The 23,391-nt window shown below is 44.0% G+C and overlaps 1 protein-coding gene across 1 annotated transcript in view; it reads right to left on the bottom strand.

The window, feature by feature from the left end:
* ryr2a (ryanodine receptor 2a (cardiac)) overlaps positions 1-23,391 on the bottom strand; it is an 801,439-nt gene that overhangs the window by 60,400 nt on the left and 717,648 nt on the right. Inside the window, exons 91-93 of the mRNA XM_063055593.1 lie at positions 7,150-7,371; positions 5,197-5,327; positions 4,105-4,147 (exon numbers count right to left, since the gene is read on the bottom strand). Coding sequence (XP_062911663.1) covers positions 4,105-4,147; positions 5,197-5,327; positions 7,150-7,371 — 396 coding nt within the window. The remainder of the gene's footprint in view (positions 1-4,104; positions 4,148-5,196; positions 5,328-7,149; positions 7,372-23,391) is intronic.

Genomic DNA, 23,391 nt, shown 5'->3' with positions numbered 1-23,391 from the left:
TCTACACACCGTGTCACACACAGGGAAATGCTGGCTATCTGAAAAATGTCACCTGATCTTAACAGCATATTGAGTGACGTTGTTGGAGTTATCAATCACATCAAAGCAAAAGCCCTGAACTCGCGTCTGTTTGAGCAGCTTTGCAAGGAAATGGATGCCGAGCTCAAACACCTTTTCTTACACACTGAAGTGAGGTGGCTATAAAGGGGGAGAGCCCTGGCCAGGGTTTTTGAGTTAAGAGACCAGCTACAGAGATTTCTTTCAGGAAAAAAAGGCACCACTGGCAGCACACTTCAGTGACGAGGAGTGGATAGCAAAACTCGCTTATCTGTGTGACATCTTCAACCTGCTCAATGAACTCAATTTGTCACTTCAGGGGAGAATGACAACTGTCTTCAAGTTGGCAGTTAAAGTGTGTGCTTTCAAAGCCAAACTGGAACTGTGGGGACGATGAGTGGACAGGGGCATATTTGACATGTTCCCAACATTAGCTGGGATTTTGGGAGAGACTGAGGCTGCACCGTCCTTCTCACAGCTGGAGCGCAAACACCTATCTTCGCTGTCAACAGAATTTGAGTGTTACTTCCCAACCGCAAGTGACCCAAGACGTGCAAAGGAATGGGTCCGTGACCCATTTATGAATGTCCCCGGTGAATCATCCATGTCAGCGCGGGAAGAAGATCAACTCCTCGAGCTTGTAGATGACGCTGGGCTGAAAAGTATGATTGACATAACATCTCTGCCGGCATTCTGGATCAAAGTCAAGGCTGAATATCCTGAGATAGCCACGAAAGCACTGAAAACTTTGCTTCCATTTTCAACATCATATCTCTATGAAGCGGAGTTTTCTGCAATGGATGCAACGAAAACTGAATTGCAGAATAGACTGGACATAAGGAACCCCCTTATGACATAATTGACTTATCACTATATTCATGCGAGGAAAATATGTGCTGTGTGTCGGTAGATAAACACTTTTAGAAACAAAATTGAGTGTGTTAGCCACTGATAACTGACTTATGGTTGACTTATCACCTATATTCCGGTCGTGATTAACACCCCCCAGCTCCCCACCCCCCCCCCACCCCCGTCAGCCGGTCCGTGGTGCAAAAACGGTTGGGGGATCCCTGACGTAGATGGTACCCAGGTCTGAATGTTACACCTCTAGCTACATGTAGAAACAAGCTGCTTCATTTTCTGAGATCATGCAAAGAAAATTGAATATATTATGCAGTTGTCAGTGAACACTTCACCCCATTTTCACAGAACCACTGGCCTTGAGTATGTTCATCAATTTTATCATTCTTCCACTATTGTCTGCTAGATGGCAAACTGGACTGCAGGAAGATCAATTCAGACAAGGCTTCCCTGAAAAAAAAAGTCTGGCAATTGATCATCTGTTCTAGCTTCAGATAGGTTATCCTTCACTTGAATAAATGTATTATTTTAGTGACGTCTCAGTTTAATTTCTTTCCAAGTTCTGCTACACTTAATCTTACTCTGAATTCATCTTACACTTTCCTTCTACTGACTGGAGCCCTCAAAACTGCTTCGGAACCTTGAGTCCAAGCACCCTGCACTGAAAGACAAACCTGTTGAGTTTTTTGAGTGGAAAAAAATGTGAGGAAGCAGAACAGAAGCAAGTGCTGAGAGCCACCACTGCCACAAATGCTGCTGCTCTGAGAGCGTCGTACTTAGTGGCTAGCCGTATTGCTACGGCCAAGAAGCCTTTCACTGTTGGTGAAGAATTGATTCTGCCTGTTGCCAAGGACATGTGCCATGAACTGTTGGGAGAAGCTGCAGCTAACTAGATGGCACAGGTTTCTCTTTCAGCTACCACAGTTTCAAGAATCGATGACATAGCGGAGGACATCGAAGCACAGCTGTTGGAACGGCTTAACGAGTCTGGTTTCACTGCCCGAGTCAAAGAGGTTGCTCCTGGATGCCAGTCTACACACCGTGTCACACACAGGGAAATGCTGGCTATCTGAAAAATGTCACCTGATCTTAACAGCATATTGAGTGACGTTGTTGAAGTTATCAATCACATCAAAGCAAAAGCCCTGAACTCGCGTCTGTTTGAGCAGCTTTGCAAGGAAATGGATGCCGAGCTCAAACACCTTTTCTTACACACTGAAGTGAGGTGGCTATAAAGGGGGAGAGCCCTGGTCAGGGTTTTTTGAGTTAAGAGACCAGCTACAGAGATTTCTTTCAGGAAAAAAGTCACCACTGGCAGCACACTTCAGTGACGAGGAGTGGATAGCAAAACTCGCTTATCTGTGTGACATCTTCAACCTGCTCAATGAACTCAATTTGTCACTTCAGGGGAGAATGACAACTGTCTTCAAGTTGGCAGATAAAGTGTCTGCTTTCACAGCCAAACTAGAACTGTGGGGACGGCGAGTGGACGGGGGCATATTTGACATGTTCCCAACATTAGCTGGGATTTTGGGAGAGACTGAGGCTCACAGCTGGTGCGCCAACACCTATCTGCACTGTTGAACGATTTCGAGCGTTACTTCCCAACAGCACATGAGCCAAGACGTGCAAAGGAATGAGTCCGTGACCCATTCGTGAATGTCCCCGGTGAATCATCCACATCAGCGCAGGAAGAAGACCAACTCCTCGAGCTTGCAAATGAGGGTGGGCTGAAAAGTATGTTTGATATAACATCTCTGCTGGCATTCTGGATCAAAGACAAGGCTGAATATCTTGAGATAGCCACGAAAGCACTGAAAACGTTGCTTCCATTGCCAACATCACATCCCTGAGAAGTGTAGTTTTCTGCAATGATGAAAACTAAATTGCGGAATAGACTGGACATATAATTGAGTTATCACTATATTCATGTGAGGAAACTATACATTGTGTGCTTAATATTAAATTTGTTAGATAAACCCTTTTAGAAACAAAAATGAGTGTATTAGTCACTGATAAGTGGCTTATAGTTGACTTAATCACCTATATTCTGGTTGTGATTAACACCACCCACCCCCCGGTCCGCGGTCCAAAAAAGGTTGGGGACCCCTGCGCTATAGCAATGAACTCCACCGATTCACCAGCCTCTGGTTGAAGAAATTCCACCTCATTTCAGATTTAAAGAGACATCTCTTTATTCTGAGTTTGTGCCCTCAGATTCCAGATTCTCTATTCTCTCACTAATGGAAGCATCCTGTCCATAACTACTCTCTCCCAGACTTTCAGTATCTGGCAGGCTACAATGAAATTTCCCCTTCATCCTCCTGAACGTCGGCACATTTTTATGGAGGTACAGTGGAGAGCATTCTGACAGGTCCTGTCACTGTCTAGTGTGGAGGCTCCAATGCACAGGATCAATAGAAGCTTCATGGGCTTGGAGACTCCTCCAGCACAAGCCTCCCCTCCATCGACATCTTCAAAAGACAGTGGCATCCATTATGTTGTCCCTTATGATCCGGAACATGCCCTCTTTCCCATAACTATCATCGGGGGTGGGTGGGGGGGGTGCGGGGTGATACTGGAGCTGAAGAACTGCACTCAGAGTTTTAGGGACAGTTTCCTCCTCTCCAGCATCTGCTTTCTGAACAGTCCCTGAACCCATGAACTCTGCCTCACCATTCCCCTTCAGCACTAATTATTTAGTTTATTTTATTATGGTAGCTTATAGTTAATTTTTATGTTTTGTGCAATCCTGCTGCCATAAAAACAAATTTCATGAACTATGTCAGAGATAATAAACCCAATTCCCATTCTGATTCCTTGGAGCACTGGCCAAGGTCATCAAAATGTTCCTCTCACATTAAGCCATTGAATTATTCATTGGAATCTTGCCCGGACCCTCTCCAGAGGCAAACAGAGCCCAATATTGCTGACAACATTGCAAATGTGGTCAAGCCAATGCCTTATAAATCCTCACCAGTACGCCCTTACTATTTCACCTTTGCAGTTCAACTGATGACATTCAATGATTCCAAAGCCTTACAGGCCAGGCATTGGGCTTGAGGATGGAAGCATGGGCTCTTTGCAGCCAGAATAATTGACATGTTTTCCTGCATTAAAAGTTAACCCATGGAGAACAAAATGAAAGAACATCACAGACAGAGTATATCTGAAAGTGGTCTTTACCTTTCTCTTCACAAACTTGTCCCAGTAGTTGTATGGGAAAGATCTGGAAAAAGGTGTGCAGTGTTATTATCAATCCTTCTCTACTGTGATGCTCAGATCATAAAAATTATAAACGTGCCAAACTCCGCAGGCAGATGCTGTCATGTGCACTCAATGCCAGGGAAGGCTAAAAGAAAGTGCATTTATTGCCTTGTTTTCTAAATTGTGGTGAAGGGAGGGGATTTCCAGAGCAGTTGCTGATGTGATCACATTCTCGAGTGTGGCCAATGTGTGTCTATTCTTTAAAGGAGCTAGAGCCGTTTTGGGTGTTTTTCCCTGAAGCTGAAATTTGGTTCCACCAACACACATTAATGTTACTGCAGTTCTGAATAATTTTAATGGTAATGCTGCAAAATACATGTGGCCTGAATGCTTCAAAATTTGGAGATGTCTGTTCCTCCTTCGTTAAAATCTCAGTCTACACACTTACATCAAATTTCTATATTATTTTACACCAGCCATTCAATGAAGGCACATGAAAATAGTAAATAGAACTGGAGTGTAGATTGGAATTTTACACTAGCCGGCTAAACAAACTGCAGAGTAACATCCTCACACCCAGCTGTCATTCCCATCTGATGCTTCACGGTTGGGAGGCCTCCACCAATAACAGCACAAATGCCACAGGTATGGTGCAGCATCATGGCAAAGCAGAAGGCTGAGAAAAGCATTGGTGTGATGGCCCAGCCTTGTTTTCATCTTTCTGCACAAAGGTCAAGTATGTTACAGACTCATTGGTTCTGGCATGTCTTCAGAAAGCACAAGTAACATGGAGGCAATTTTCCATGCCTACCCAAATTTGAAAGTGATGCTTCATAGCCCCTTTTGGTAACAGAATGAAAGTCTTTTATAAAGTCAAAATAAAAATGTCTGGCACCTGATGCAGTTCCCTGTATTTCTCCTGGAATTTGGCAGCCTTAAGAAATTAATCTTATCCATTTGGTATTAATCCTCATTCTGTCCACTGAGCCACTTCTCAAATTGTTTTACTGTCTTTTATGCATGCTCCGATAACATTGCATCAAAAAGTCAAACTGCACCAAAGTGACTTACTGCGTGTTTATAACCAATCTATCCCACTGTCCCTTAATGTCATCCTCTGAAGGTTGTTCTGTGATGTATAATCCGTCAAACTCCAACTTCCTGGCAACCTCCTTCTCTCGTTTGAAAATAACCAGAGGAACCTGCGTGGACAAAATTATTGGACAAGCTCGTCTGAATTTGGTCCCAGCCCAGTTTCAATGGCCAGTGTTCCACTATTCTGTGGACCTTCTGATCATTTGACTGTAGAATCATTTATGACCCCATGCAAGAAAGCCAGCTGTGGAACTGGCACCACTTTTGCTGGTTCAATACAAACGTAACAAGGCTTTGAACAACTGTGGAATTCTGTCTGATATATATAACAGCAAAGTGATAGATTAAGTACTTTAGATAAGAAGAGTTTATTTATGTCACCATCTTCAAGACACTTCTTCTGGCCTGGCAGGACAGACGGTATCTGAGGAGACGGAGATTGGGTTAATGTTTTAATTTAATGACCTGTCACATCAAAACTGGTCAGGGGAAATAGTTTGACTAGCTGTTAAGATATTTTTCATAGCAATTGGAAAACCGAGTACTTGACGGTAAAATGCTGTGCTGGGTTCTGATAAAATGTCACTGAGCTGAAGTATTAACCCTGTTTCCCTCTTCAAAGATGCTGCATGAGTCCTGATTTCCAGCATTTTTGTTATTTTTTTGCTTTTCTACATGTTTTTTTTAACTTCTTTGTGTGCAGCTATTTTTTTGACCCTCCTAACTACATGTTTTCACCCTCCTTGTATGCAGTTATTTTCTGACCCTCCTAAGAATTCCTCATTGTAAAACTCCATGCCCTTTCCCTATGTGGGGTCTCTATTTAGGGATCGGTTTGGCTTTCCATTGCTGGTATTTGCAGGGAGGATCAGCTGAGCTTAAATTCAGTTTACCTTGGAAATCAACAAATTCTAGCCAATTAACCTTTCTCTCCTCTCCACCGATGTTGGAAACGTGGAAATTCCATCAATGTGGAAACGTATTGCCTACATTGCAGGCCATTGAACAGAATGTCACTCTGAAGCTAAGGGTCAAAAACGGTAAATTATGTACAAGATTTTCAGAATGAAATGTGCATAATCTATCTTCAGTTATGATAACCAACCAAACAGTATCTTAATAAATTATAATTATTCCATCTTTTCCACCACTGCTATAGAAAGAAATAAGACAAGCTAATGGTACAAAACTGATCTGCAATATCTTTCTGAACACTTACTGCACAGAGCAATAAAAGCAATTTTAGTTATGTAATCTAATGCTGGGTTTCAGATGATGTCTATAAACTATTCTTTGACATTGGTTTGTTAATGTTGGCAGAATTTTTTGATGATTTCTCTCTTATAGTCATTCCAAGGTGTCCAGTAATACCCATTCATTTGCTGTGGACTGGAAAATATATGAACACCATCCTCATGGTCCCTGTAAAATTTGGGTTTTTAAAATAACAATGCGGAAGATCCAAATCACTGAATAAAAATTGTTGAATCTAATTATTAAAATAAGATGTAAAAATTTCTTCAGGGTAGGCATACCTCAAAGAGACTTTGCATAGAGCAGCAAATCATAAACACAACAGATGGTGCAGATACTGGAAATGCAGCAGAACTCACACCAAATGGTGGAGGAACTCAGCAAGTCAGGCAGCATCCATGGAGAGGAATAAAGCGTCTTGCCCCAAAATTTTGACTCTCTATTCTGCTCCGCGGATTATGCCTGACCTGCTGAGTTCCTGCAGCATTTTGTGTGTGTTCTATGTGAAGACTGTCAGTTTTTATTTTTAAAATCTGATTAAGTTACCACATTTTATAAAGATACCTCAATATTAGTTTGATCATTGAAAAACGTATCGATCTGTAATCAATTTGTGCATACATTTTCCATAGAATATTTGTTTTGTGAAGTGCTTGCAAATGACTGGAGACTTACTTTTAAACAATAATAACCAATGATGCAGAAAAAGGAGATGACAGTGTGCAGGATGGCCAGAATTCTCAGAGTGGGCTCCATGTAGCCACTGCTTTCTTGTAGAACGTAATGTACTGTGACCCTATGTCCATTTCCCACGCCGCTCCATCGAGAGCTTCCACCTTCTTGACTGTAAACACCAACTACGGTTTCCTTCTCTTCTATGGATGGAGACGTTGATACCTGTTGAAGATTACATATTAGCAACAGGTGCTGGCCAACAATGATCAAAATTCCCAACACTATTCATACTCACTATTCAAAGGTTCTGATGGAAGTAAATTGAGTTTTTTTATGTCACTCTCTTAGTGGCCGTTTGGTCAGAGAGTAAAAAATGAAGACTTACTTTCCTTGATGCTGTCATTCACAAAATTCATAACGTATTTCAAATTTGACTATCATTACTGTATTATAAGCATCCCCCTATACAAAGATTGGCCAAAGGTGTTTTCCACCATGTTCAATTTGAGCCACTTTCATGCTTCCATGGAACTCTCAGAAGTGAATAATTTTGCCCATTTGGATAAGAACTACCTGCATAAGCACACAGTCTTCAATGCCTTTTCAGCAAGTCTGAAAGAGCTTTAAAGCACTTTCAAAGTCTAGTTGCTATTGTAATGTGGGAAATAAGCAAGGGCAAAACAGCTTGCAGTAGTAACTTCTGATTCTGTTCAATTTCACTCATGCACACGTTTCATGGCATTTACTGCATTTCTTAGCCAACATAACAAGAGTTAATTAAAAAGAGCTAATCGTTATCTCAGTACTCTGTCTTCTTATCTTATTGCTGCAATCAAAGGAGATAACACCAGTTCACGGTCACCCTTTGACCCTTCTTGTAAGAAGGGTTAAAAATACAAGGAACCTTGAATATCAGGCTGCGGGCATGTGGTGAGGCACTGAACTGAACTGGGATCCTGGTTTGATATTCTGTATGTTGTTCACTCGTATTTTTTTTACCATTTGCGCAATTTGTTCTTTTCTCATGCATTGGATGTTTGATGTTTTCTTGAACGGGTTCCACGATGTTTTTATTGTTTTGTGGCTGCCCGTCAGGAAGACAAATATCAGGGTTGTATTCTATATACATACTTAGATAATGAATGTACTTTGACTTTGATCAAGGTTTGGATAAAGAGGACAAGGAAGCATATGGAAAGTATAGAGTGCTGAAGATGGAGGTAGTCTGTCAAGGGCAGTGGTCCCCAACCACCAGGCCGCGGCCCGGTACCGGGCCACAAAGCATGTGTTACCGGGCCGTGAGGAAATATGAGTCAACTGCACCTTTCCTCATCCCCTGTCACGCCCACGGTTGAATTTGAACGCACATGAGGTCATTACTCATGCGAGGACATCAGTCGGTTATTAACCTACAACTACTCGATGAGTAAAAAACAAACGTCGTTTGAGAGTTTCTTTGGAAGGGATGGTAGGGACATAAAAGGCTTAACGATGATGATAACGCAGAGACAGCTGAGGCCAAGACTGCAAAAAAGGAAAGCTTCCTTCAACAGAAAATACGACAAGTCGTACATAAAATATGGCTTTATTGCAACAGGTGACTCACACGCTCCAAGCCCCCTGTGTGTGATATGTGGAGACAAGCTGTCTAATGAGGCAATGAAGCCCTCAAAACTGCTTTGGAACCTTGTTAAAGCATCCTGCACTTAAAGACAACCACGTTGAGTTTTTTGAGTGGAAAACACATGAGCAAGCGGGACAGAAGCAAGTGCTGAGAGTCACCATCTCCACAAATGCTGCTGCTCTGAGAGCATCATACTTAGTGGCTAGCCGTATTGCTACGGCCAAGAAGCCTTTCACTGTTGGTGAAGAATTGATTCTGCCTGCTGCCAAGGACTTGTACCGTGAACTGTTGGGAAAAGCTGCAGCTAACAAGATGGCACAGGTTTCTCTTTCAGCTATCACAGTCTCAAGGAGAATCGATGACATAGCAGAGGACATCGAAGCACAGCTGTTGGAACGGCTGAACAAGCCTGGTGCAAAAAAGGTTGGGGACCCCTGGTCAAGGGTATAAAAGCTGTAAGGAAGAGCTCAAAGTACAATGTAACTACATTATCAAAGTACAAATATATCACCATATATAACCCTGAGATTCATTTTCTTGCAGGTATACACAGTAAATCCAAGAAACACAATAGAAGCAATCAAAGACTGCACCAAACAGGACAGAGTGCAAAAGATCACAAACTGTGCAAAAACGAAAGAAAAATAGCAACAGTAATAAGCAATAAATATTGAGAACATGAGATGAAGAGTCCTTGAAAGTGAGTCCATAGGTTGTGGGAACAGTTCAGTAGTGGGGCAAGTGAATTTGAGTGAAGTTATCCCCTCTAGTTCAAATGCCTGATGGTTGAGGGGTAATAACTGTTCCTGAATCTGGTGATGTGAGGCCTGAGTCTCCTGTACCACCTTTCTGATGGGAGCAATGAGAGGAGAGCATGGCCTGGGTGGTGGGGGTCCCTGTTGATGGAGGCTGCTTTCCTGCGACAACACCTGGTGTAGATGTGCTCAATGGCATGGAGAGCTTTACCCATGATGTACTGAGCCATATGCACTAATTTTTGTAGGATTTTCCATTCAAGGACATTGCTGTTTCCATGCCAGGCTGTGATGTAGCCAGTCAATATACTCTCCAGCACACAGATCTAGAAGTTTGTCAAGATTGTAGATGTCAAGCCAAATATTCGCAAACGTCGAAGGAGGTAGAGGTGTTGCCATGCTTTCTTCATAATGGTATGTGCTGGGACCAGGACAGATCCTCTGAAATTATAACTCTGAGAAGTTTAAAGTTGCTGACCCTCTCCACCTCTGATCCCCCGATGAGAACTGGCTCACGGATAACAGCGCTGGTTTTCTCCTCCTAAAATCAGTAATCGGCTCCTTGGTCTTGCTAACCTTGAATAAGAGGTTGTTGGTGTGGCACCACTCAGACAGATTTTCAATCTCTCTCATATATGCTGAGTCATCACCACCTTTGTTTCAGCCGTTGACAATGGTGTCATCAATACTCTTAAATATGGCAATTGAAAAAATTTAATAATGCTTGGATAAATCTTACATTAAAAGTATGGCAGAAGGTGGTTAATTCATGTGGAATTAATAACATGCTAAAACTCTTTAGGTGGTGTGCATAGATACCGAATTCCTTCCCAACAGAGGAGATAAAAGATTTGAGCTATGGATAAAGAAAGGTCTTACAACCTACCTCTCATTTATAGATAAAAGAGTATTACAAAGTTTCCAAATCCTGCAGGACAAACATGGCCTAGAACATAATGATTTTTTTAGGTACCTTCAAATACGAAACTATGTTAACCAGAGTTGTAGATATACAGACCTATCAACAGTAGAATTAGAATTTTTCAAGATTCTGAATTCGGCTTGCAGTTCAATACCTAGTAAATCAGTTTCTCGCCTATATAATGCACTCTCCCATGCTAAAAATGTAAACACACTGTATATTAAAGAGAAGTGGGAGAAAGAAGCGGGGTTGGTACTTTCAGAGGAGGCTTGGGGGAAAATCTGCAGCTTTCAATGGTCCTCGACTAATTCTTTGACTTGGAGAGAACATTGTTGGAAAAACATTATAAGATACTTCAAGACCCCATATCAGGAAAAATATAAAGATACAAATGTGATGTGTTGGAGAAGGTGCGGCTCCAAGGAGGCAAATCATTTTCATATTTTCTGGGATTGCCCTAAATTAAGTCTATTTTGGGAAGGTATTCATAGAACATTAGTTAAGGTACTTAGGTCCCAGATACCTCTGAACTTTGAGACGCTCTATTTGGGGCATGTATTGTTCCTTGAACAGAAGGAAGATATAAAGTTGCTGCAGGACCTCTTAGCGGCAAGTAAGAAATCAATCACTAGAAAATGGCTAGATCCAATACCACCTACATTAGAAGATTGGTACAAAATTATCTTGGAAATATTTAAAATGGAAAAGTTGACTTACTCCCTGAGAACTCAAAAAGAAACATTTTATCAAATCTGGAATAAATGGATTGAATATAAAACCCCAATGCGAGCAGACTTTAGATGACTCTCCTAATGATTTATATTGCTCTTCTCATCAACACAGTAATATTGCTAACGTAAGCACCCCTAGTCTAAATGTTTGTTGTTTTTTTTTGGAAAATAGAGAATTAACACAAGTAAAGGGAAAGATTTGGGAAAGGGATAAAAAAAAATGAAAAAATTAAGTAAATAAGTACATAGGGATTGGATAATTATGTCTGCGGGCAGGAACAAGCATGAACAAATTGGGATATAAACACCAACAATGGTTGGTATATAGGCTTGTATGCAACATTTTAGACCAGTGGAAATGGTCCAGAAGGGTTGTATGGAAACTATTATTACCATTTTTCTTAACAACTAATTTCATTACTTAGCCTAATAGGTTAGATTTACCACAGTACATAATTATCTATTTAAATGTTTATTTTCCTTTTATATCATCTCAATGTGTGCTTAAGAATGTATAAATAATTGTAGTTTTATACATATAACAAAATGGAAAAGGTTATATGTGTGAAAAAAGTACATGATAATTGTGAATTCCTTATCCAAATAAAAATAAAATTAAAAAAAAAATATGGCAATTGAGTTGTGCTTGCCCTCACGGTCATAAGAATAAAGCAAGTAGAGCTGGGGAATAAGCTCACACACCCTTGATAGAACAGAGATGATAGAAAGCTCACAAGTCCTTGATAGCAACAGAGATGATAGAAAAGACAGGCAGGAGATTAGGCATAATCACAGCCAGTGGGAGGAGATACAGGGCAATAGAGGCATGGTGCAGTTAAAATAGAAAGCAACAAATACTGGACTGAAAGTGTTGTACTTCAATGCACGCAGCATAAGAAATAAAATGGACGATCTTGAAATTCAGCTACGGATTGGCAAGTATGACATTGTGGCCATCGCTGAAACTCGACTAAAGGATGGCTGCCATTGGGAGTTCAATGTCCCCAAGGATATACAGTGTATCGGAAAGATAGGTTAGTAGGCAGAGGGGGTGGTGTGGCCCTGTGTATAAGAAATAATATGAAATCATTAGAAAGGAATGACGTAGGATCGGAAGGTGTAGAGTCTCTATGGGTTGAGTTAAGAAATGGCAAGGGTAAAAGGACCCTAATGGCAGTTGTATACAGGCCTCCAAACAGCAGCCGGGATGTGGATTACAAATTACAACAGGAGATAGAAAAGGCATGTCAGAAGGACAATGTCATGATAATCATAGTCATAGTCATAGTCATACTTTATTGATCCCAGGGGAAATTGGTTTTCGTTACAGTTCCACCATAAATAATAAATAGTAATAAAACCATAAATAGTTAAATAGTAATATGTAAATTATGCCAGTAAATTATGAAATAAGTCCAGGACCAGCCTATTGGCTCAGGGTGTCTGACCCTCCAAGGGAGGAGTTGTGAAGTTTGATGGCCACAGGCAGGAATGACTTCCTACGACGCTCTGTGTTGCATCTCGGTGGAATGAGTCTCTGGCTGAATGTACTCCTGTGTCCACCCAGTACATTATGTAGCGGATGGGAAATATTGACCAAGATGGCATGCAACTTAAACAGCATCCTCTTTTCAGACACCACCGTGAGAGAGTCCAGTTCCATCCCCACAACATCACTGGCCTTACGAATCGTTGGGGATTTTAACATGAAAGTGGATTGGGAAAACCAGGTCAGTATTGGACCTCAAGAGAGAATTTGTAGAATGTCTAAGGGATGGCTTTTTAGAACAGCTTATTGTTGAGGCCACTAAAGGATAGGCTGTGCTGGATTGGGTGTTGTGCAATGATCCGGAGGTGAAAAGAGAGTTTAAGGTTAGGGCACCATTAGGGAGCAGTGATCACAATATGATCGAGTTCACTTTGAAATTTGAGAAGGAAAAACTAAATTCCAATATGTCGGTATATCAGTGAAATAGAGGAAATTACAATGGCATGAGAGGGGAACTGGCCAAGGTTGACTAGAAAGGGACACTAACAGGAAGGACAGCAGAGCAGCAATGGCTGGAGTTTCTGCAAAAAATGAGGGAAGTGCAAGACAGATATATTCCAAATAACAAGAAATTTTTCAATGGAAGAAGGACACTACAGAGGCTGACAAATCAAGTCAGAGCCAAAGTAAAACCAAAAAGAGAGGGCATACAAGGAAGCCAAAGTTAGTGGGAAGGTAGAGGATTGGGAAGCTTTTAAAAACTTGCAGAAGGAAACTAAGAAAGTCATTCAGAAGGGAAAGATGAATTATGAAAGGAAGCTGGAGAGTAATATGAAAAAAGATACTAAAAGTATATAAAGGGTAAAAGAGAGTCAAGGGTAGATATAGGACCAATAGAAATTGACAATGGAGATATTGTAATGTGAGACATAGGGATGGCAGAGGAACTCAAATCGTATTTTGCATCAGTCTTCACAGTGGAAGACATCTGCAGTATACTGGACATTCAAGAGTGTCAAGGAAGTGAAGTATGTGCACTGAAAATTATGACTGAGAAGGTGCTCAAGAAGCTTAATGGTCTGAGGGTGGATAAATCTCCCGGACCTGATAGAATGCACCCTCGAGTTCTGAAGAAAGTAGCTGGATAGTTTGCAGCGGCATTAACAATGATCTTTCAAGAATCGACAGATTCTGGCATTGTTCTGGATAACTGGAAAATTGCAAATGTTGCTCTGCTATTTAAGAAGGGTGGGAGGCAACAGAAAGGAAACTATAGACCTGTCAGCCTGACATCAGTGGTTGGGAAGTTGTTGTATTCGATTGTTAGGGATGAGATTACGGAATACCTGGAAGCACATGACAAGATAGGTCAAAGCCAGCATGGTTTCTTGAAAGGAAAATCCTGCCTGACTAACCTACAGAATTTTTTTGAGGAAATTACAAGCAGGGTAGATAAAGGAGATGTAGTAGATGCAGTGTACTTGGATTTTCAGAAGGCCTTTGACAAGGTGCCACACATGAGGCTCCTTAGCAAGATAAGAGCCATGGATTTACAGGGAAGTTACTAGCATGGATGGAGCATTGGCTGGTCAGCAGAAAACAGAGAGTGGGAATAAAGGGATCCTATTCTGGCTGGCTGCCGGTTACCAGTGGAGTTCCACAGGGTCGGTGTTGGGACCCCTACTTTTTACGATGTATGTCAATGCTTTGGACCGCGGTATTGATGGATTTGTGGCTGAATTTGCTGAAGATACCAAGATAGGTGGAGGACTGGGTAGCGTTGAGGAAACAGAGAGTGAGACTTGAATAATTTAGGGGAATAGGCAAAGAAGTGGCAAATGAAATACAATGTTGGAAAGTGTATGGTCATGCATTTGGTGGAAGAAATAAATGGGCAGACAATTATTTAGATGGGGAGAGAATTCAAAATGCAGGGATGCAAAGGGACTTGGGTGTCCTTGTGCAGGATACCCTAAAGGTTAACCTCCAGGTTGCGTCGGTTGCGAAGAAGGTGAATGCAATGTTGGTGTTCATTTCTAGAGGTATAGAATATAAGAGCAGGGATGTGATGTTGAGGCTCTATAAGGCATTCGTGAGACCACACTTGGAGTATTGTGTGCAGTTTTGGGCTCCTTATTTTAGAAAGGATATACTGACATTGGAGAGGGTTCACAGAAGATTCATGAGAATGATTCCAGGAATGAAAGGGTTATCGTAAGAGGAACATCTGGCAACTCTTGGGCTGTATTCCCTGGAGTTCAGGAGATTGAGGGGAGATCTCATAGAAACATTCCGAATGTTAAAAAGCCTGAACAGATTAGATATGGCAAAGCTATTTCCCATGGTAGGGGAGTCTAGGACAATAGGGCATGACTTCAGGATTGAAGGACATCCATTTAGAACAGAGATGTGGAGAAATTACTTCAGTCAGAGGGTGGTAAATCTGTGGAATTTGTTGCCACCAGCCACTTTGGAGGTCAAGTCATTGGGTGCATTTAAGGCGAGATAGATAGGTTCTTGATTAGCCAGGGCATCAAAGGGTATGGGGAGATTGCAGGGGAGTGGGGATGGCTGGAAGAATTGGATCAGCCCATGTTTGAATGGTGGAGCAGACTCAATGGGCCAACTGGCCTACTTCTGCTCCAGCACCTGTGCTGATGAAGATTGTGGAGGAGATATTTTTTGCCAATCAGAATTGACTGGGATCTGCAAGTGATGACATCAAGGATCCAATTGCACAAGTAGGTATTGAGGCCAAGGACTTGAAGTTTATTGATTAGTTTTGAGGGGATAAAGTATTGAATGCTGAGCTGTGATCAATAAAGACCATTCTGATGTATGCATCTTTACCGTCCAGATGTTCCAGGGTTGAGTGGAGAGCCAATGAAATGGCATCTTCTACGTTCCTGTTGTGCTGGCATGCAAATTGGAACAGATCAAAGTTGCTTCTCAGGCAGGAGTTGATATATTTCATCACCAAATTCTCAAAGCACTTCATCACACGGGATCTAACTGTGACTGGATGATAGTCATTGAGGTAGGTTAACACATTCTTCTTAAGCTCCGTTATAATTGAAACCTGCTTGAACCAGATGTGTAGTGGAGACTGCCGAGTTTAATGATGTCAGTGAACTCTCCAGCCAGTTGATCAGTACAGGTGTTTAGTATTTGGCCAGGTATCCCATGCAGACTGGATGCTTTCCGTGGGTTCACCCTCCTGAAGGATGTTCTCATGTTGGCCTCAGAGACAGAAATCACAGCTTCTTCTGGGGCTATGAGAGTTCATGAAGTGTCCTCCATGTTTTGATGGTTAAAGCAAGCATAGAAGGAATTGAGCTCATCTAAGACTGAAACCAAGGAAGTAGGGAAGGTAAAGAGTGTTCATGAATTAGCAAACATGAGAAAATCTGCAGATGCTGGAAATTCAAGGAACACACACAAAATGCTGGTGGAACGCAGCAGGCCAGGCAGCACCTATAGGGAGAAGTACAGTCGACGTTTCGGGTCGAGACCCTTCGTCAGGACTAATGGAAAAAAGAGATAGTAAGAGATTTGAACATGGGAGGGGGAGAGGGAGACCCGAAATGATAGGAGAAGACAATAGGGGGAGTGATGAAGCCAAGAGCTGAGAAGTTGCAAACAACAGGAATTCTGTAGATGCTGGAAATTCAAGCAACACACATCAAAGTTGCTGGTGAACGCAGCAGGCCAGGCAGCATCTCTAGGAAGAGGTGCAGTCAACGTTTCAGACCGAGACCCTTCGTCAGGACTAACTGAAGGAAGAGTGAATAAGGGATTTGAAAGTTGGAGGGGGAGGGGGAGATCCAAAATGATAGGAGAAGACAGGAGGGGGAGGGATGGAGCCAAGAGCTGGACAGGTGATAGGCAAAAGGGATACGTGAGGATCATGGGACAGGAGGTCCGGGAAGAAAGACAAGGGGGGGGTGGGGAACCAGAGGATGGGCAAGCGGTATATTCAGAGGGACAGAGGGAGAAAAAGGAGAGTGAGAGAAAGAATGTGTGTATAAAAATAAGTAACAGATGGGGTACGAGGGGGAGGTGGGGCATTAGCAGAAGTTAGAGAAGTCGATGTTCATGCCATCAGGTTGGAGGCTACCCAGACGGAATATAAGGTGTTGTTCCTCCAACCTGAGTGTGGCTTCATCTTTACAGTAGAGAAGGCCGTGGGTAGACATGTCAGAATGGGAATGGGATGTGGAATTAAAATGTTTGGCCACTGGGAGATCCTGCTTTCTCTGGCGGACAGAGCGTAGGTGTTCAGCAAAGCGATCTCCCAGTCTGCGTCGGGTCTCACCAATATATAAAAGGCCACATCGGGAGCACCGGACGCAGTATATCACCCCAGCCGACTCACAGGTGAAGTGTTGCCTCACCTGGAAGGACTGTTTGGGGCCCTGAATGGTGGTAAGGGAGGAAGTGTAAGGGCATGTGTAGCACTTGTTCCGTTTACACGGATAAGTGCCAGGAGGGAGATCAGTGGGGAGGGATGGGGGGGACAAATGGACAAGGGAGTTGCGTAGGGAGCGATCCCTGCGGAATGCAGAGAGAGGCGGGGAGGGAAAGATGTGCTTAGTGGTGGGATCCCGTTGCAGGTGGCGGAAGTTACGGAGAATAATATGTTGGACCCGGAGGCTGGTGGGGTGGTAGGTGAGGACAAGGGGAACCCTATTCCTAGTGGGGTGGCGGGAGGATGGAGTGAGAGCAGATGTACGTGAAATGGGGGAGATGCATTTAAGAGCAGAGTTGATAGTGGAGGAAGGGAAGCCCCTTTCTTTAAAAAAAGAAGACATCTCCCTTGTCCTAGAATGAAAAGCCTCATCCTGAGAGCAGATGCGGCGGAGATGGAGGAATTGCGAGAAGGGGATGGCATTTTTGCAAGAGACAGGGCGAGAAGAGGAATAGTCCAGAATAGCTGAGATGTTGATTGGCAAAAGGGATACAAGGCTGGAGAAGGGGGAGTATCATGGACGGAAGGCCTTGGAAGAAAGAAAGGGGGTGCGGAGCGCCAGAGGCAGATGGAGAACAGGTAAGGAGTTATTGTGAGAGGGAAAGAGAGAGAGGAAAAAAAATAGCTCAGATTTGAACTCTTGGTGAGGACTCAAATCCAAAGAAATATTTAACTCCCAGACCCACCACTACAGGAGGCACGGAAAAAAACTAAGTCCCAGTAATCAGCTGTCTTTCACCTCAATACTCTCCCAAAAATATCAAAAGAAGCCTAAACAGTGGGGAGACCTGGTGTTGGAAAGGAAACCTCCAAGATTCAAAGTCTCCTTTTTGGCACCAGCTCCCCCACATCATTAGATAGAGAGGGAATGGGCAAGACTGCAGCAGGAGCGTGAAAATTGAAGCCTCACGTCTATATTTGAGGTGGGATACCATCATATTCTGCCATGCGTATAGGATGGGTAGGGTGAAACCCGGTGGTTACATGAGACAACAGGCCAACTGGTGACAAATATCAATCGGCATGTCCCTGGAGCGAGGGGTTCAGATTGGGCTGGAGTTTGTCAGGTGTGTTCAAGAAGGTTTCTTGACACAATATGTAGATAAGCCTACAAGAGGAGAGGCTATACTTGATCTGGTATTGGGAAATGAACTTGGTCAGGTGTCAGGTCTCTCAGTGGGAGAGCATTTTGGGGATAGTGATCACAATTCTATCTCTTTACCATAGCACTGGAAAGGGATAGGAACAGACAAGTTAGGAAAGCGTTTAATTGGAGTAAGGGGAAATATGAGGATATCAGGCAGGAGCTTGGAAGCATAAATTGAGAACAGATGTTCTCAGGGAAATGTATGGAAGAAATGTGGCAAATGTTCAGGGGACATTTGCGTGGTGTTCTGCATAGGTACGTTCCGATGAGACAGGGAAAAGATGGCAGGGTACAGGAACTGTGGTGTACAAAGCTTGTTGTAAATAACCAGGAAACTATAGACCAATGAGCCTTAATTCAGTGGTGGGCAAGTTGATGGAAAAGATCCTGAGAGGCAGGATTTATGAACATTTGGAGAGGCATAATATGATTAGGAATAGTCAGCATGGCTTTTTCAATGGCAGGTCGTGCCTTTCGAGCCCGAATGAATTTTTTGAGGATTTGACTAAACACATTGATGAAGGTAGAGCTGTAATGTAGTGTATATGGATTTCAGCAAGGCATTTGACAAGGTACCTCATGCAAGGCTTATTGAGAAAGTAAGGAGTCTTGGGATCCAAGGGGACATTGCTTTGTGGATCCAGAACTGGCTTGCCCACAGAAGGCAAAGTGTGGTTGTAGACGGGTCATATTCTGCATTGAGGTTGGTTACCAGTGGAGTGCCTCAGGGAACTGTTCTGGGACCCCGACTCTTTGTGATTTTTATAAATGACCTGGATGAGGAAGTGGAGGGATGGGTTAGTAAATTTGCTGATGACACAAAGGTTGGAGGTGTTGTAGATAGTGTGGAGGGCTGTCAGAGGTTACAGTGGGACATTGATAGGATGCAAAACTTGGCTGAGAAGTGGCAGATGGAGTTCAACCCAGATAAATGTGACGTGGTTCATTTTGGTAGGTCAAATATTATAACAGAATATAGTATTAATGGTAAGACTCTTGGCAGTATGGAGGATCAGAGGGATCTTGGGGTCCGAGTCCATACGACACTCAAAGATGCTGCACAGGTTGACTCCGTGGTTAAGAAAGTATATGGTGCATTGGCCATCATCAATCGTGGGATTGAGTTTAGGAGCCGAGAGGTAATGTTGCAGCTATATAGAACCCTGGTCAGACCCCACTTGGAGTACTATGCTCATTTCTAGTCGTCTCACTAGAGGAAGGATGTGGAAAGCATAGAAAGGGTGCAGAGGAGATTTACGAGGATGTTGCCTGGATTGGAGAGCATGTCTTATGAGAATAGGTTGAGTGAACCAATTCCTTGGAGCTACGGATGATGAGAGGTGACCTGATGGAGGTGCATAAGACGATGAGAGGCATTCATCGTGTGGATAGTCAGAGGCTTTTTCCCAGGGTTGAAATGGCTGGCATGAGCAGGCACAGCTTTAAGTTGCTTGGGAGTAGGTACAGAGGAGATGTCAGGGGTAAGCATTTTAACACAGAGAGTGGTAAATGGGCTGCCGGCGACAGTGGTGGAGGCAAATATGATAGGGTCCTTTAAGAGACTCCTGGACAGGTATATGGACCTCAGAAAAATAGAGGGCTATGGGTAACCTTAGGTAATCTCTCAGGTAAGGACATGTTCGGTACAGCTTTGTAGGCCTAAAGGCCTGTATTGTGCTGTCGGTTTTCTATGTTTCTATGCTTCTAAATTTTGTTTAGATTGATGAAAACATTGAATTGACTTTATTTCTTACATCCTTCGCATACATGAGGAGTAAAAATCTTTACGTTACAGCTCCATCTAAATGTGCAAGGTGCAATCATAGTAATTTATAATAATTTTTAATAAATAGAACAACCAATGTAATGTACTGTAAGGGGGTTTCGTCTTTTATGTTACTGCGGAGGCTAATTAAAATGGCTTCTTTGTTATGTTATAATCGGGAATGCTTCTTTGTTATGTTAAACACTGATAAAGCTTTGCTCTAGCATCTTGTTGTGGGTTAGAGGCTGATAAGAGGGTGTTATGAACCAATTGGGATAGTTGTCATGACTTTGGTGTATCTGGAAGTTTTTGTATGCATGGGGTTTTTGGGGCAGAAGGTGGGAGAGAAAGAGAGAGGATGGACCAGGTGCTGTGAGTCCACTAATGGGGTCGGACCCCGAGCGGGGCGTTCGGTGAGGGCGAGGAGACGGAGACGGACTCGTGTGGAGCATCTGGTCGACCACCATTGATGGTCCCAGGCGGCCGGTCGAGGTGGTCCGAGGGGTCGCAGGGTGAAGAAGGTGGTTCTTGAGCTCCAGCTGTTTTGTGCATGAAGAGATTGAACTTTGATAAGTGTGGCACCTTTTATTTCCCTTTTATATTCTATTCTCTATTAATTATATAGTTCCAGTAATATCTATAAACTGTAAATCATTTAATCGTATCTGGTGTATTGTCTGTTATTTGGGCGGGGTGGGGTACATCACACAGCATCCACACAAACTAATTACCTAGTTTGGCGGGGCCGAGGGTTGTTTCCCTAGATGACAGCTAGCTGAGCGACCCTGAGGGTAGACGGGGGGCTGCATTGTGGGGGCTTTGTCCGGGATTGGGTCTACTGGTATGCTGTGTGGGTGTCCTGTTTAAATCTGTAATGTGTGTCTCTGTGGGTTATTTGCTGGTGATTGCTGTATGCGTTGTGGGTGCAGTCTTTGTTCAAGTTCAGGCTGGCATTGACGAGTTGGAGATGGCACTCGGGGCTGTCCATGTGGTCGGGAGAGAGAGGAAAGAGTGGTCTGATTTGGAGGTAGGGTCTGTGAATAAATGTTCTAGCTCTGGCAGGCTCCGCCTGACGCTTGGGATAGTGTCCACCCCAAGAGGGGCAGAGACGTGTGAGACGTGGGCGGAGCGGATCTCTCAGTTGTTAGATGAGTGGCAGTGCTCGGTTGAGGGAGAGCAACAGGGATTGGTTGAAAGTTTAAGTAGGCGGGCTGGTGACGGTGTTAGAGCTGTCAGGTTCACTTACACCGTAGTGATAGCTGTCAGTTATTTAAAAGAGGGGGGAGAGTTTTCAGTGTGTCTTCTCTGGCTAGGAGGGCAGCTAAATTGCTTGCAGTGCCAGGGGGATCATTTCAGGGGATCAGCCCCTCCTTCAGTTGTTCAGCTGATCAGAGAGGTGTCGGGAAACTTAGTGGAGGCCCAGTGGGGGAACGGCTTGGGGTCTCTGGGGAAGCACGTTCCCAGCAATGTACCAATGAACTTCTGAAAGGAAAAGACTCTATTCCTGAAGGCTTCGAGGGACCACGCCCCAGGGTGTCGTTACAGATAAAGGGAAGCGATGGTAAAGCCATCCTCGACCCTGGGGCGCAGGTCAAGTTGTTGTACAGTTTGTTTTACAATCGGTGTCTGAAGCATTTACCCTTGACAACCACAAGATTTTGGGTACCAGTGCCAGTAATTATCCAGAAGACGATGATTGGCTAATAACCCTGGAGTTCATGGGGGCATTGTCTGGGCACCCAGCGTGTCGAGTTGCTTCTGAGGACGTGTGTAGCAGCCTTGAGCCGGTACCGAATTTAAACGAGACCCAGCTGTGGTACGGCCTGGGGGAAGTAGCTGAGGGTGAGACCCTCTTAGCAGTCGCTCTGAACTACCACGAGAGAGGGGAGTTGACTGCTGAAGACACCTCAGTGAGAGAGAGGTCGCGGCAACTGGACCCTGGCGCAGTGGAAGATGGAGGCAGTGTGTGTGTGGAATATGCGGCATAGTTTAATGTGCTGGATCTGAGGAGTGGATATTGTCAGATCCCGAGGAGTGCGGCTGTTGAGCCAAAGATGGCCTTTATTAGTTCCCTAGGATTATTCCGATCTGAAAAGATGCCCAAGGGCATATCCGGAGCCCGTGCGTCCTTCCTGCGGGACATGAGGAAGGCCATGGGGGAAGTGAAGGTGTGTGGAGTTTAGGCGTATGTGGATGACTGCCTGGAGCTTGGATTCGCCTGGGGGGACTATGAGGCAAGGCGAGTGGCTGAGCCCGGGTGACAGAAGCGAAGTGTCAAATGTGGAGGAGTTTTTGGCCGGAGGAATTTGGTGCAATGTGAGAAAAATGACCCGACATATAAGTTGAACTTCCTGGTGTAGGAACAGACGGCGGTGGACCTGGGGATGGAAGCCCAGGTCATCAATCTGAATGAGACACAGGGAAGAGAGGGGATTTGCACTGCTGAACTGAACGCTCAGAAATGCCGGCTGGAGACTGAGTGCCGCACTTGTGGGACGACCATTGCAGACTTGGAATTCACGCTCGTCATCGTGGAGAAGCAGCAACGGAATTCCGAGCCGACACTGTGGTCATGTACTGATGAATTAATCCAGCAAGCAGAAACAATGACCCACCTTCGAAGGGATCAGCGGAAACTCAAGACGTCGATTCAGAAAAGATTGGAAGACTTACAAGTTGGGGAAGATCAAGGAAGTGTTCTGACCAAGGCCAACAGAAAACCGAGAGCCCAGGGAGGGGAGTTTGATTACACTCCCGAGGAGGTGAAGAAATAGAGGACATACCTCAGAAAAGGGAGGCGGACGCCTGAAAGGAACCTGAAGCTGATGTCTCAACTGCAGGAGCCTGAAGGGGTAGCCCCAGCTAAATGTTCCAGTTTGGAGAAACTCAAACAGCAGCTACCGATCAAGGGAATGAGGAAGGATGATGTGCTGGACATGTGGTACATGCTGCCTTTCGCTAACTTCCCCATGATTGAGGAAGAGACATTTGGCCCTTCTCCCACTGAGTCAGGTGTAGTGGGGAGGGCTAGCTGTGGGCAGTCTGAGTTACGGCAGGATCAGGAAGGAAAAGAAGCGGGGCCCTGGACACGGGACAAGGGGCTCTGAGCTGTAGTGGTGGCCTGAGTGACAGAGGAGTTGGCAAGCAGGCCCGAGGTATCCCTAGTAGTGTCTGAGCCTTTTGGGTTTAGGTGAGGGGGTACGGAGGTCTCGGAGAGTTAAGAAGCTTCCAGATAGGTTGGCCTATGTAGCGTCCGTGGGACGGGAGTAAGGTCCACTGTTTGGGGAGCACTGTCACTGTGTGTATGTGAGTGTTGTGTGTCTGCAGGACTGGTTGGCGAG

This window comes from Mobula hypostoma, chromosome 8 (assembly GCF_963921235.1).
Source record: "Mobula hypostoma chromosome 8, sMobHyp1.1, whole genome shotgun sequence".
Taxonomy (NCBI): domain Eukaryota; kingdom Metazoa; phylum Chordata; class Chondrichthyes; order Myliobatiformes; family Myliobatidae; genus Mobula; species Mobula hypostoma.
The sequence above is the reverse complement of the archived record's forward strand: the minus strand, read 5'-3'. Positions and strand labels throughout refer to the sequence as shown.